Source organism: Harpegnathos saltator, unplaced genomic scaffold (genome assembly GCF_003227715.2).
Source record: "Harpegnathos saltator strain DR-91 unplaced genomic scaffold, Hsal_v8.6 scaffold184, whole genome shotgun sequence".
Classification (NCBI taxonomy): Eukaryota; Metazoa; Arthropoda; class Insecta; order Hymenoptera; family Formicidae; genus Harpegnathos; species Harpegnathos saltator.
Window position 1 is genome coordinate 294,657 of NW_020229966.1, and position 14,129 is coordinate 308,785.

The 14,129-nt window shown below is 44.7% G+C and overlaps 1 protein-coding gene across 3 annotated transcripts in view; it reads left to right on the forward strand.

The window, feature by feature from the left end:
• LOC105183181 (obscurin) overlaps window positions 1–14,129 on the forward strand; it is a 148,255-nt gene extending 134,126 nt beyond the window's left edge. For 2 of the 3 annotated variants that reach the window (XM_019841400.2, XM_025297744.1), the window contains 3 exons: window positions 1,870–2,053; window positions 10,341–10,483; window positions 12,343–14,129. In XM_019841400.2, coding sequence (XP_019696959.2) covers window positions 1,870–2,053; window positions 10,341–10,483; window positions 12,343–12,464 — 449 coding nt within the window. In that variant the 3' untranslated portion in view covers window positions 12,465–14,129. The remainder of the gene's footprint in view (window positions 1–1,869; window positions 2,054–10,340; window positions 10,484–12,342) is intronic. The other variant, XM_025297745.1, reaches the window with a different exon arrangement.

Below are 14,129 nucleotides of genomic sequence, written 5' to 3' on the forward strand. Positions count from 1 at the left end.
AGGCAACAGTACCAGTTGGAAATGGTCCAACGCGACGGAAGACGATAGAGAGATACACACGGATGGGGAGCTCGGGCGGCTCGATCACGTTGAACGTTGCACGCTCGATTGTAGACACCCCAATGACGTCAATATAGGAAATATTTATTAAGCCATAAAGTTGAATATTTGAAGCCAAATTCGATGTAATCCAATATCACGCTCGCGTATACGGGGCCGAATTTCATGACGCGTGAATCGCCAGTTATTTCTTTCTCTCACTAACCTTTCTCTCTCTCCCTCTCTCTCTCTTTCTTTCTTTCTCTGTCTGTCTGTCTGTCTGTCTGTTTCTCTGTCTCTAAGCGAAGTCTGCAAACAATGGCGATCCTGCTAAAATAAGGATCTTCCGTGTTATTACCGTAAAACGGGATTACGCTGTACCGACTACAACGGTACAACGATAACAATTAGTGTGCGCCGTGAGCGCACTGTATTAAGCGCTGTATCATTTGATGTCTTCATACGAGAAGAACTTGTCAACCTCACTTCCCAAATGCTTATCCGATCGTTCTCGTCGATGAATTTCCTCAACGCCGAGTAATAGTACAAAACCCTCCTCCTCACCCTCGTTACGATGCAAATTAATCCCTGCTAATGCGGTCTAATTTACCGTATCGCGAGCACACGAGAACGTTGCAAAGAACACGACAGGTGAATCTCGCGCGATAACACAAAAAGACAATTTTCATTAATGGAGATTCGTTGTTAGAATTAGACGGTTACCGCGTGCCGCACGACGGTGATGTCGCAATAATAATAATAGAAGACTGACGCTTCCACAGCGATGTGGAACGCGCGCAAGGAAATTAGAATCCGTTTTATTATATTTCCCTTGCAAAGAAGCTAATGATAATAAATGATAATAAAGCACGGAGAAAGTTGAGAAAATTAAACGGGAGATACGTTCGGAGCGTGAAGAATTACTGTGATATCGCGCATAGCCAATTAGTTACGGCATACTTGCAGATAATTGCGCTCACAGATTTTGAGTCTTTGACTGCGATGGCTGTATCATCCGCCCGAAGTATGTGCAATCTTCGACGATAAAGTTTTTAGGAGAATGAACAAAATACTTCGCGTACGTAATCCATCACGCACACACACACACTTATCGCGCGTGCGAATCGCAATACTACAATGTTTAAACGAAAAGTAGCAAGTACTTTTACCTCAATATGGCGACTCCGTAACTTCTTCTAAGAGGATAGAAACTTTAAGTCGAAGACGGGCTGGAAAAGCTCCAAGCTAGCTACGACACACCCGATCTTTTCTTCGTCGATTCAAATTACAATTTCGAGATAGCAAATGATTATTACACATATTAGAGATATGCACGCTGGAAAAACAAACCATAGAATTTTATTATTGTCGTTTTAGAGTTGCCCCATTATTATCGCAATTACCTCGTGAATTACACGATTCCGATATTATCCGACTATCACTTTGTCGCGAAATGTTATTAATAACATTTCGCGACAAAGGCTATTTATGGAAGATATTAAGTGAGAATATGGAAAAATTTCGCGGAAAAAGAGTAACACATCGGGAGCAAATTCTCGCTCGGAATAAATTCAGCCGACCGCCGGGACTGCTTACTATTTATAGTTCGCGAGTGAAAAAGGAAGCAACTTATCATACAAGTGAAAAATGTCGGGTTTTTTTTTATTATGCACACGAGTTTTATATCATTCGAGCTATTAATAATTAACGATCGTCCAATTAGATTCTTTCCCAGCGCTGTTCGACATGGCGAGTCACCTTACTGGTCGGCGCGTTAAACTCGTTAATAAATGGTCGATTTTTCTTCTGACACGTTTGACTGAATTTCAGCACCATCCGTCCAAATAGTGGACGCCCTGGGCGAGCCACTGCGGGACAAGTACTACGAGGCTGATAGCACTATCGAGCTGCTATGCGTCGTACGACACATAGCGATGCAGGTGCAATACAGCGTCGTCCAGTGGCTGCACGGCAACAGAGTCTTGAACTACGACACGACGAGAGGCGGTATCAGGTGACACGAGCCATCAAATATTTTTTTCACGTTCGGCCGAGAGTATCGCATGTTATTCGATTTAGTTTTACCCTGTTATACCAAGGTTTATTGCTTATGCGAGCGCGTTAAAAACGTAGCACGCACGATGCGTTGTTTATACGATTTTCAAGCGAGGTCGCGCAAAGTCAACTCGATATACCGAACCGAGGTAACGCTACATGTCTACATGTTTTACCTCGCGATGCCGAACAACAAGTTGCAGCTACTTAGGTCCGCGATAGAAATGTAATTGCGAATCAATGCTCTAACGATATTCCGCAATGATACACAAATGTCAGAATGTCAGGTGCAAAAGACGCAAGGAGGTCTTGAGACCTAATGGCTCTATTATTCGAAATTCGCTAGTTGCGAAGTCGTTCTAACTCGAAATGCTTTTCGGCAAATATGAGGAATGCATAATCTAAGCGGCAGACAAACTTGGCGCGGTTACGCGCGAGCAAAGTGTAATTAATTCAGGAAACTTTTCCTTGTTTGACGAGCATTTACGTGCAGTTGAAAGACTCTGTGTCAACTGAGCAGAAATGGCCTGGCAGAAAGTCAAATGTAGATCGGGCGCGCGCGCGCGCGTAATTCTCACTCCTTCCGTACGTTTCACCGTGGCGTTTCATGAAGCGTTAAAAAATACGACTCGCTTCCTCCTCTCTCATCGCGGATTATATATTTTATAGATTCCTGCAATTTCGTCGGAACAGTAGGATTTCAAGAGGCCGATTCTGGAGCGTAAGAATTCATTATCCACGATCCGTATAATAGCCGGGAGATTCGCCGGTTCATTCAGCTGTCGCGCTGAATAAAACTCTGACGGAAATAAGAAAAAGAGACGGAAATGACACGCCGTCGTATTAAGCCTCGTTAAATATATAGTTCGTTCCACGTCGTCGCGGGTCAATGAGATATGGAGATATGGATATAAAACATCCTCCCCCCCATATATATGACCTATTCCGGTCACATACGCGCGCGTGCCTCGCGCTCAAGTCCAGTCTGAAAGTTTTGCCAAAGTTCGCAAAAAAGACAAAATTCCACGAAATTGCATTCCATTTATACGTTGATACGTTGCGCGTATTCGCGTACTCGCGTTTTTCTCGCCTTGTCGCCCGATGTCGCTTTGTCAAGTGTTATAAATGATGTAATCCATCATTTTAAATAATCGCAGCTCGCGGCTGCAATTTCAAAAGAACGAGACGGAATAAAAGTTTAACATCCGCGTCCGAGTTAATAGTAGAAATGTTGCTTTTTTATATAACCGCTATTAAAAGTTGTCAAATTTCATAATTTACAGCACAGAATTATCCGCTGGACAAAATTTGGACACAGAACACGACGAGAGAAAGAGAGAGGAGCGACTCGGTGGGAGCCGACTCTCTCTTGCATTTTATATTTTATACACCTGTTAAAAATATACACGCGAGATATATAAGAGAGGACGATAAATATCATATCCCGGCTAGCGGCACGCTTTTGGAAAAATACCTGCAAAATACGACAAATTTATAGTTTTGCTCGCATGTGTTTGGCAACGCTGATTCAAAAGGGGAATGCCATTGCTTCCGATATATGTCTTCTCGCTCTCGGTTACTCGGATAATACAAGAACCCCCAAAGGAGCCGAAAATACGTGACAGTGGAGTGCTCATACGGAGTACACGCCGGTTGTTGACAACAGTCACGAGAGTTAGGACGGCAGCCGCGGCGTGTCGACGAGAAAGGCTACCGTGTTCAGAAGACCGGTTTTCGGTCGGGACCGTCGCTTCTGTGGGCCCGCTCTGATAGTAAAGTTAGGCGTCGGTGAGACACGGCGGAAAAGTAAATGGAATTAGTTTGTGTTACGCGCTTCTGTACATATAGACAGCCGTACATACACACAAGGTCGCGGGGATCTCGTTGCGAGAACAGAATATCGTCCCTCTGCGATCCACCCGACGACCGCACAAAGCTAAATATTCTCTGCTCGAGATGCACTGGAATATTATCAATTTTTAATCTCTTTAACCTTGTATTTTTAACCTTGTTAAAAAATATATATACATATATATATATATATATGTATATATATTTTAATATAGTCGAATAAATCAGGAAAGAAAGGAGAAAGAGGCGATCCCGAAGAAAAATTTGCTTCTGCAGATTCGAGGATCAGTGCTCTTGCAAATCGGGAATAAGCGGATATAACCTCTGGATTTGTTCCTTATCGCTTTTAATCTTTCCGCCGTGCCACAAAAATTTTTTTTCGCGCACTGCTCGGTGTTTAACTCGTGCAAGTTTATCCCGCGGCTGCACCCTTACACGGTCACCCTCGTATATTATTCTATCTTCCTTTCTCTAGTTCGCCCACGTGGGACGTATGGCCCTGCGCGGACCGCAGACCGTAAACGTATCGCCACATGAAGCCGCTGCAGTGCCGCAGCACTCGCTATTTTTCCCAGCATAGCGGCGAGCTGAGCTCGCACAGCGGCGAGTAAGCGAGAATTATTGCTATCTCGCTTAATCTAACCTTTCGTTTAATTAATCACTCGACGTTGACCCGGCTTCCCATAATTTAACGACGCGTCGCTGACGGCTTCGCGCTTTTAAGTACCCCATTGTCGACTCGCTCTTTTTACATTGGCGCAAAAAGAACGAACAACGTTGCGGTATTCCGGCGAAAACTTTCATCCGGAAACCGAAAACAAAGGCGACACTTCTGAGCGAGAAATTCCCACTTTTTAAATTATACGTATTTAAAATTGTATATCTGACGACGACGTTGAAATTGGGACGACACGAGCCGATATTTCAAGGCGCGAGAAGAAAAGGTTATATTTTACTCCTTTAATTATTATTCCTCGTCTTTTTTTCCTTGCTAAAAATAACGTTCGTGCTAACGTTGGAACAAAGCGTTTCCCGTTTACACCACTGAGGTCTTTAATGAGCGTAGTATCGAAGCTATATGGTATATTCTACGTACATATCTCCCGTATATACTTTCCGTATTTATAATTAGACAAAGTAACAATATAACAATAGCCCGAGAATTAATAATTAATCGAACCGACTGCGAATCCAATTTGAAGCAACGTGACAATTAATTTATCGCGTTTAACATCGCATTTAATCCGTCAAATTACTGAAATTACTGAAAAGACTTTGACGACGCGATCCTCACTAAACGAAAGGGAGTGTTACATGGCGGAAAATAGTATTTTATGCAGTGTCAAATTACATTAAATTTTCGGGATCGTAATTAAACTTCCGGCTACGACGACGACATAACGTATTACGGCGACGATAGTAATTCACAAAGCCCGCGGCCGTAGTTGACCAGCGTTAAATCGATTTTCTGCGCCGTCGAATTAACGTTATGTTTACGATCTGTCTTAATTTATCCGCAGTGTGGGTATAACCCAATCCAATCTTCGCCACGATGAAGGGGACGTGTCCCCCCCCCATCCTTCCCTTTCTCTCCCTTTCTCGCCCGATGTATTAATTATTTTTCCATCAAAAACGCTCGTCGATTATTAAGTGCGATATGAAATTAAAGAAAAACGAGAGACAACCGCGACGAGTCGGATGCGGAATCGATACTCATCATGACGACGGAAGTGTTGAACGAAATAGAATTAAAATCAGATTGTTCTGCCACGTTTCTATAGCGGTGCGTATTCAAACGCATCGGAGGCGGAAAGAAATCTCGAAAAAATGTTATCAGACCATTTTTCTCGCGTAAATATCCCAAGATCCCGCATTATTACGTTTTACTTCCCGCATCCGTGAAGTAAAACGTAATAAGGAAAGCAATATCCGATTTAATAATTCGTACGTCTTAAAACGTGAGATGTTACATGTACTGTTATTTCATTTTTCCAATTAAATTACATCAACGACGTACAACACTATTTTAAACAAAAGTTAAACCAATCCCTTGAGATAGGCGTCCTTTTATGCGATTAGAACGCGCATGAATCGTATGTACGAAAATGAAAAACAGAACGTAATTAGTTCGATCCGTAAGTTATTTCTAATATGAATAATTCCGCCACGTTCCACGCACAAAGTTGTTGGGGCTGAAACGGATTGATTATTGAACTCTAAACAAAGCACGGGTAAGTTCACTGTGCACCTGACAAAAAGGACTGGCTGATGACATCATATTGACATCATATTGAATGATAAATTATTAATACTGCAGGATATCGATGCGTTTCGGCCGATTGCTCCGCGAATGGAGAAACAACTAGTCGCTTATACGCAAGGGTTAACAACCGCGCATCAATTTATCGATCAAAGTAGTACCTCGCGTACTATTAATCATCGTTATTCTGGCTGCATTATACGCAGTATTACGCATTATCAATTCCCGAGCATTCCCTCGTGAAAAAAGGAAGATATAAAGAGATGATCGAACCTCCGCAAACATATCGATGCGAGCGCACGGGAGGAACAGGCAGAAGTACTGGTTCCGCCGTTTGCTTATTACGCAAACTCATCGACGAAAAATAAAAGAGAAGAACGCGTTGCGCGGTTTCTAACAAGATTACAAAAAAATATGGTTGCTAGTGCTGCTGCTGTGCTGCTTCTCTTACGTATATAAACAACATGCAATATGAAACGCGATTCGCACAGCGGCGTATAATTATCGCGCATTCCGCAACTTGGCCAATTGCCATTTATCATCGCATTAAAATTACACGGGCCTGTACATGCAGTGAAATTTTCAGCCGGTGACATTAATCATATTACTTAAGCCGGCACACGGTACGACTTTATTCGCGAATGCAATAATTAGCGACGCTGCGCGATGTTAGAACCTTTGAACTGTGAAATTGGGATGGAAAATATTTGTGATGCGATAATCATAACAATAAAGACACAGCGGCTGCCATTTCACGCACTCTGTGCGAACGAGCAAGCGTGCGAGCGCGCGCACGGAGCATAAATATTCATGTTTAACTTCGCGGATCCCATAGTTTTCCGTAAAACCGGTAATTTTTCGTTCTGATTTACGGCGAGTAACTACTCACCGTACCCTGCTTTACCGAATGTCGCGTCGGTGGCTGCGTCTCTCTCGGCGCGTCTCCGACTATCGGATTGATCGTGAGAGGAGGAAGAGGAGAAAATAGAGGAGGAGGAGGAGGAGGAGGAGGAGGAGGAGGAGGAGGAGGAGGAGGAGGAGGAGGAGGAGGAGGAGGAGGAGGAGGAGGAGGAGGAAGAGGAGGAGGAAGAGGAGGAGGAAGACCTCTTACAAAAGCTGCGCGTTAGCGGGATGCAGACATGGACGCTCGAGGTTGCGGATAAACGAGCGATAGTCCGCCAGTGTTCAACCGGCCGAAGGTAACGAAAGCGACAAATTGCAATGAGGGAACTTTTTCGATTAAAGTCCCGCTTAGCTCGGCGCGATCCGAAAGCGACCCTCTTCGTTCGGTCAGGCAAGTTTCCATCCTTTAACGCGACACGCGAACCGGCATAAATAAAAGGGCACTTCCTTCGTGAGGGTTAGCAAAAGCGAAGACTGTAGCAAAAGCGTAGCTGTAAAAGGGAGCATGCTTTGTCAGCCCGGCGAGATCTCGCGTTAATCGTTGTACCGTGTCGAGGTGAGGACGAGATGGCTGCACGGTTGCAATTGCGACGAGCGTGATCACATGAAAGCCACGACGGCACTTTCGTCCTGCGCTGGAAAATCCCAAATGGTCACCCTTCAATTAAACAAAGCAGCGTCACCGCAGCGTGAATCGAGTCCACGATTGGATGGATCTCGTTTCGCGACAATCGTCGAGACTGCTGATCTCTGAACGTGTTTCTTTGTCGTCAACTTTCTATTTTTCCCCTCCGACATCCTTTACGAACTCGTACAAATTTCTCGCAGAGGAATACCATCACATGTGGTATCCATGAGCCATGAGATATGAACCGAAATGTTAAAACGTACCGTAAGGAGACAAGTTTTTTCTCTTTTTTATCAAATAGTACATCAAAAGCTCGTATAGCTCTTGTAGAATCTACCGTATAGAGATAAATGTCCGAAACGAAATCGTCGTGCGAAATATGCGCGCGTTGTTTCACGTTGTTTCACCGTTTGTCGTGTGACAAAACACACGGCAAGGAGACAGTGAAAATTCTCACTGCGAAATATTTAGCGGATGAACTTTTACCATTCCTTCGGTCGTCAAATAGCCCGTAAACAGACGGAACGATAGCCATGTATGACGCAAATTCAACCTACTTGCCGACGAAGCTGCTGAGATTACGTTAGCGGAATTCAGATAAATCTTATATAATCGCCAATTTTAACACTCTCTCTCTTTCTCTCTCTCTCTCTCTCTCTCTCTCTCTCTCTCTCTCTCTCTCTCTCTCTCTCTCTCTCTTTCCCTCCGCCTTGGAATATATCGGAAAAATATGGGTGAATATAAAGTTCTGGGATGAATTACTCAAATATAATTACTCAAATATAATAGTTTGGAACAATTGTAAAATTAATCAGCTAAGATATTAATGTATTCAGAAGAAGTTAAGATAGATACTAAGATAAAAGCGTTCGATACGTCGTATAATATCCATCACGCGGTATAAACATTTAAAGAGACCATCACCTAATTGTTCCGTGCAATTATTAACCGTCGCTGCGCGTTTTTCCGTATTTACCATTTTACCGCGGCCCACCACTCGCGCATTCTTCGCTCGTCGTGAGACGCTCGCCGTGAAATACTCGTCATGAAACGCTCGTCGTGAAATGCCCGCTCGAACGGTCTTACTTTTTTTCTCCCCGCCATTTTCTCACAAAAATAAAAACGTCAAGCGCGCGCGAGGGCAATTTTCCGCGAGACGTCTTTGCAATGTGCAGTTGTACCGGGAAACTTTTCTTCCTCGCGGAGCGGGATATATTTTCGTCGGCAATTAGCGCGCTTCGACGAATTCTCGTTGCCGCTATTCTTTCCGTCGCGGTCCAGGAGAAATGCGGTCCTCGGAAAAAGGCAGCGCTCTCACAACAGCAACCCCCGGCGCGCTCGCGAAAATTCGATGTTTGCGTCGCCTCGCAGTGATCGCGCCGATCGCTAAATGAATAAAAGATACAGGCGAAAAGGACGCCCCTCGACTAAAATTCAAAGAGCATCGTCAAATATCGCGTTTACGAGTTGTTTTAAATTTCGCGATCTTATATTTTGTTTTTCATCCTATCCGATAGTGCGAGCGAGCGGCAGAATCACGTGTATTTTTCAGCGAAATATAATTCCACGTAAGCGATACATCTCGCGGTAACGTTACTGCGAGCGTATCCGCTCATCTCGCGTACACGGAGAAATGAGCCCGCGAATTGTTAGCAAGACTGAAATATTTAACTCCATTGCGGCGTGGGAGAAGAAGCGATCGGTCGATATAAAGTATATTATCAAGGTGATTCGCCAGCAGTGAGCAAATATTTATTCGACGGTCGGAGATTATTATTCGGTCCATTGTTTGCGCGAAGAACCGAGCGCTCTCGGAAAAGCTGATAATTTCGGCTCGATTTGCAATTAACTTAGCTGCTTTCTCGCATAAGAAAGTTAACGTAAAAGCGTGCGAATGGAGCGCGAACAACGAAAAGAAAAAAAGCACGAGAAGAGAAGAAACGATTTAGTCGTGATGGAACGTTGGTGATTAGTTAGGACAAAGAACTAAGGTACAGAGACAGAAAGGAACTGGCAAAATTGAGGAGTTCTCGTTAGCTTGCCTTAGGAGATTCTCTCTTCTCTCGAGCATTTCCGTGCATTGCTCTTAATTTCGCGTGAAACTGTTTCCACCCTGAATATCATCATCATTGTGATTGATGATACGCGCGTGTGCTCGTCACGAACGTAGATTACAACAAATTATCGCATCAACATATTCCTGGACACGGATACCTTTTTTTCTTTTTGTTTTATTAATCTGGTGCACGAAATTAATTGCATTTTCGAGCACAAGCGAATGCACGTAATTCATTGTAACACTATTTAATTCCCAACGCCGCTGCGTGATCACCGAAGATACACGTCAGTTTTGAATTTGCAGCGATGCGCGAACGTGCCGATTCCGATAACGCCGCATATGACAGTGGAGAGAGAGAAAGAGAGGGAGAGGGAGAGGGAGAGGGAGGGAGGGAGAGAGAGAGAGTAATGTGACACGTGTATATTCGTGTTACTTTGCTACGTGCACGTGGTATCGCCGTGGCACGGTATAAAATATTGCATGAAAAATTGTCAGATGGCGACCTTCCAGGGCATTAAAATTTCAATGCCCTGCGCGTGTTGTAGCGTGAAAACGGATCTAATGGAAGAGGGGGCCAATTCAACTCTCAGCATAGCTAAGGTTGGACCTACGGATAGCGGAAACTACACGTGCCAGCTCACCACCATGCCGGACCAACCCGCCACGGTTCACGTACACGTTCTAAACGGTGAGAATGAATGATCTTCCGCATATTTCTCTCTGTTGTACAAGCTTCTCTTGTTTCATCGCGAGTGAGTGAAAAATGCATCGCATTCAAAATTAAAATATTATTGCAGAACATTTATGGCGCGCGCACGCGCGCGCGATTGGTCAAATTAGGCAGAACGTGCGCGGGGAATCAACAATGTTGTCTTCTCGGTAGTTAATTCACGTTACAGTACGGGACATATTGAATCTACTGCTCAGTTTCCTTATTTAACAGTACTTTGAGCAATCTGAAGTTGAAATTTGTCGAGGAATATGTTTCTAAAATACTCGATATGCCCGTGACAGCTTCGGAGAAACTTGTCTCAGACGATTCGGTAGCTAACGACGCTAACAAACAGAGTGGCAACAGTTTCCCCACAAGGGGAATCGTGCTGCGAATCTTATGTAATTCAGAAATTCACAACATTCACCTATGTGTGCTATTCGCGCTCACTCTATTACGGAAGCTGCGAATGAAACGTCCCGTAATATAACTCTCCGTCTCTCTGCACAGCGACTGTAGACTCAACGGCTATTTATTACTAAAGTACGTACTCTCTCTCTCTCTCTCTCTCTCTCTCAACATTTAATATTTACCTTAAACTGTGCTCTCGCGGATGCGCCTAAAAGTCCTCCGGTGTTTGACTCCTGCGAGAAAGTCCAGTTTGGAACTTGTCGTAAAGGATCGTCTTCTTAAAACGTTCTCGCACGGAGAAACTCGACGCGACGAAACTCGGCGCGCGCATGTCGAATTTTCTAACTGCGCAAACTTCGCGCGCGGTCGCTTTGATGTCGCGATTTTATAACAGAACTAATCTCCATCGAGTCTTCATCGCCGTTTATTCACTCACTGAGAAATATCTCGACAAAAGTAAAAAACGAGAGATATTGTAAAAAAATGTCTTAACAAAGGAACTCCAGCTGTTTCCGAACGGAATACAGCTTCTCGGTATGCGTTCTCTCGCATGCGTTCTCCCGACGGAATGCTTCCGAAACGTGCGAAAGACACGGTATGTCACTGCGGGAACGTCTCTACCTCACGTAGATAACAGAGAGATATTGCGCGAGACAGAACCGTCGATGACGAATCGTTCCCTAATGAAGCTCGCTTCTCGCGGGGTATTCGCGAAAATTCATTCATAAATTCAGATGTTTCTCTCTCTCTCTCTCTCTCTCTCTCTCTCTCTCTCTCTCCCTCTCTCTCCCCCTCTCTCTCTCTCTCTCTCAGTCTTCGTGTCTACATCTTCCTCCGGAATTGTACGTCGCGGAATTCGCGGTCTCTCAGGAACACCTCGTCCTACAAAGTGACTCGCGCAAACGTCATCCTTATCCTCCTCTCTCGTACAACTTAATACACGCTCCACACGTTCTTAGCCGAAATCGAATTATACACAATGTTTCTCGATATTTGCATCGTGTCGCTCAAGTGCGCGTTATAACTGATATTCGAGACGAAGGCAACTCGATCGCACACGAGCTCGCGGTGTGTTGCACTCGCGAGGCGAAGTTCGCGACTATCTCCGTACCGATCTCGATGCGCACACTTGGGATGTATCTTAAAACAGTCGCGCGGCGCACTAAGAGAAGTTTTATCTCATACACACGCGTTATCGCACGCGTTTTCTCTAATACTATCCAAGTACGCGCGCGCGCCTCTGGCGCGCAATATCAAGCTCGATTCGCGGTGTGCGACGTTCGCGCGAGAGAGAAATAAGTGCTTCGCACTTATTTCGACTAGCCCCGCTCTGCCGCTTTACGACATATCCGAAACTCGTCGACGTCGGAAACGTCGGGGTGTTCGCGAGCGTTTCCTTGTGAGTGTACCTAACGCTGTTTCAGGAGAAAGCTTAGCAGAGCTACATCACAGCGGCGCGCGAGCCGCTCGAGCGGGTGCCGCCGTTAGCTTGTCGTTGCTCTTCCTGGCCGTCGTTCTGACCCGATCGGGCCAGGTGCTCAGATGAAGACTCGACAAGCTACCTCGGCTTGCACTTTGAGCTTCCGCTTTGGCGAGCTTGGGCATCGTTATGCTGTTGGACAAACGGTGCACCGCGACGCCAGGCGAGACGCTACCATCCAAATGTACACCGCACGGACTTTTCTATCATCGTGACTACAGCGGACACGAGGGCCAAAGAGGGAGTGTGTGTTACGTTAACATACTGCGTTAACATAAGAGACGTAGGCAGGACAGAGGCGGTTGGCTGCGTTGTCATGGAACGTTATAATTCTAAACGCGATATGGGTTATGTTCGATGCTCGAGAGATAGAGAGAAGAAAAAAAAGAAAAAAATACAAGAAAAAGCATGCGTATTTGCATTACGAAAGAATACCTTTGTCAATTTTCAGAGCGATTCCGAACATTCGAGGCTCGAATGATGTCTGATTTTGCACGAGAAGGAAACGAATAATAAATATGGCCAGTCGATGTTCCCGATCAATTCACTTCGCGGAACTAGATAAAAACTGACATTTTCATGCCCACCCACATTAAAAAAAGAATGTTATATTTATTTATATAACAGGAAGAAACAAGTGCGAATTTAATTTTAATTGATTAATAATAGGTCTTTTTTGCGCTAGCGTGCCTATTTTACTTTTAGAGACTCGATTATTAAGTAATAGCAAATTTCTACACGCGCATCAACGTTCTTGCGGCGCTATTGCGCAAGACACGCTCGGCTCGATTGTCTCGATTGTCGAGTACAACATACTATGCCGTTCAAGCAGATGTACTCGTCACCGAGCAAATTATTCAGTCATCACAGAGCGATGCGACAACGTTATTAATATCGATCGCGCTGTTCAAAGCTGGTATAATATTGGTTCTCTCTCACCTAGTTACCCCAACACGACCCCTGTGTCTCTCTCGCGACTAAAAATCGCGACCACACCAAAACTACGGTAAGAGCATAAATCTGTGTATCAAATAACCAATAACTCGTAAACAATAAAGATTCGAGGCGCGAACTGCTGACCGAGGTATTGGAGTGGTCGGTATCGCGTATCACTATGGCTGTGATAATCGAGACAAATTGCGCCGTTCAATTCGACCCCCATCTATCACAATTCACGCCATTAATATCTCGCAATTTTCCACGCGCGCCCGTCGAAGCATTTTTCGAAGCGCGGTGTGAGTACGAGGATCCGCGAATTTCCCGATAACACACGCAGGATCGTGCGAGCTCTTATCATCGCGTCCAATATATTACCGATAATGCATAAGCAGTCGATTTACGCGACGACGGAAAGCGTCGATCATCGGACGTCCCCGTAAACTGTCACCTATCAATCACGACTGTCTCGAGTATTTCGAGATTGTTACCAGCGGCTTCAATTAGCAGACAATTAAGATAGCAATATATCAAAATGCAATGCGACCGACGCGTATATAATATGCCACTATTAATTAGATTGTGCCGCGATGGTCTTTAGCGAAAAATGCAACGGGGGAAAATGCCGCGGTTAGAGCAGACAGTCGAGTCAACTGTGACCAGTCGTTGATATCGGTTCTCTCGGGCACACAATGCCCTTTCTCGTCGTGACAGATTGTTAATATTGTATATTTGTATAAGTTTCATTCGTCAAGGTACATTCAGACGCGTCTTTCAGCCCGCGGCACATATGTA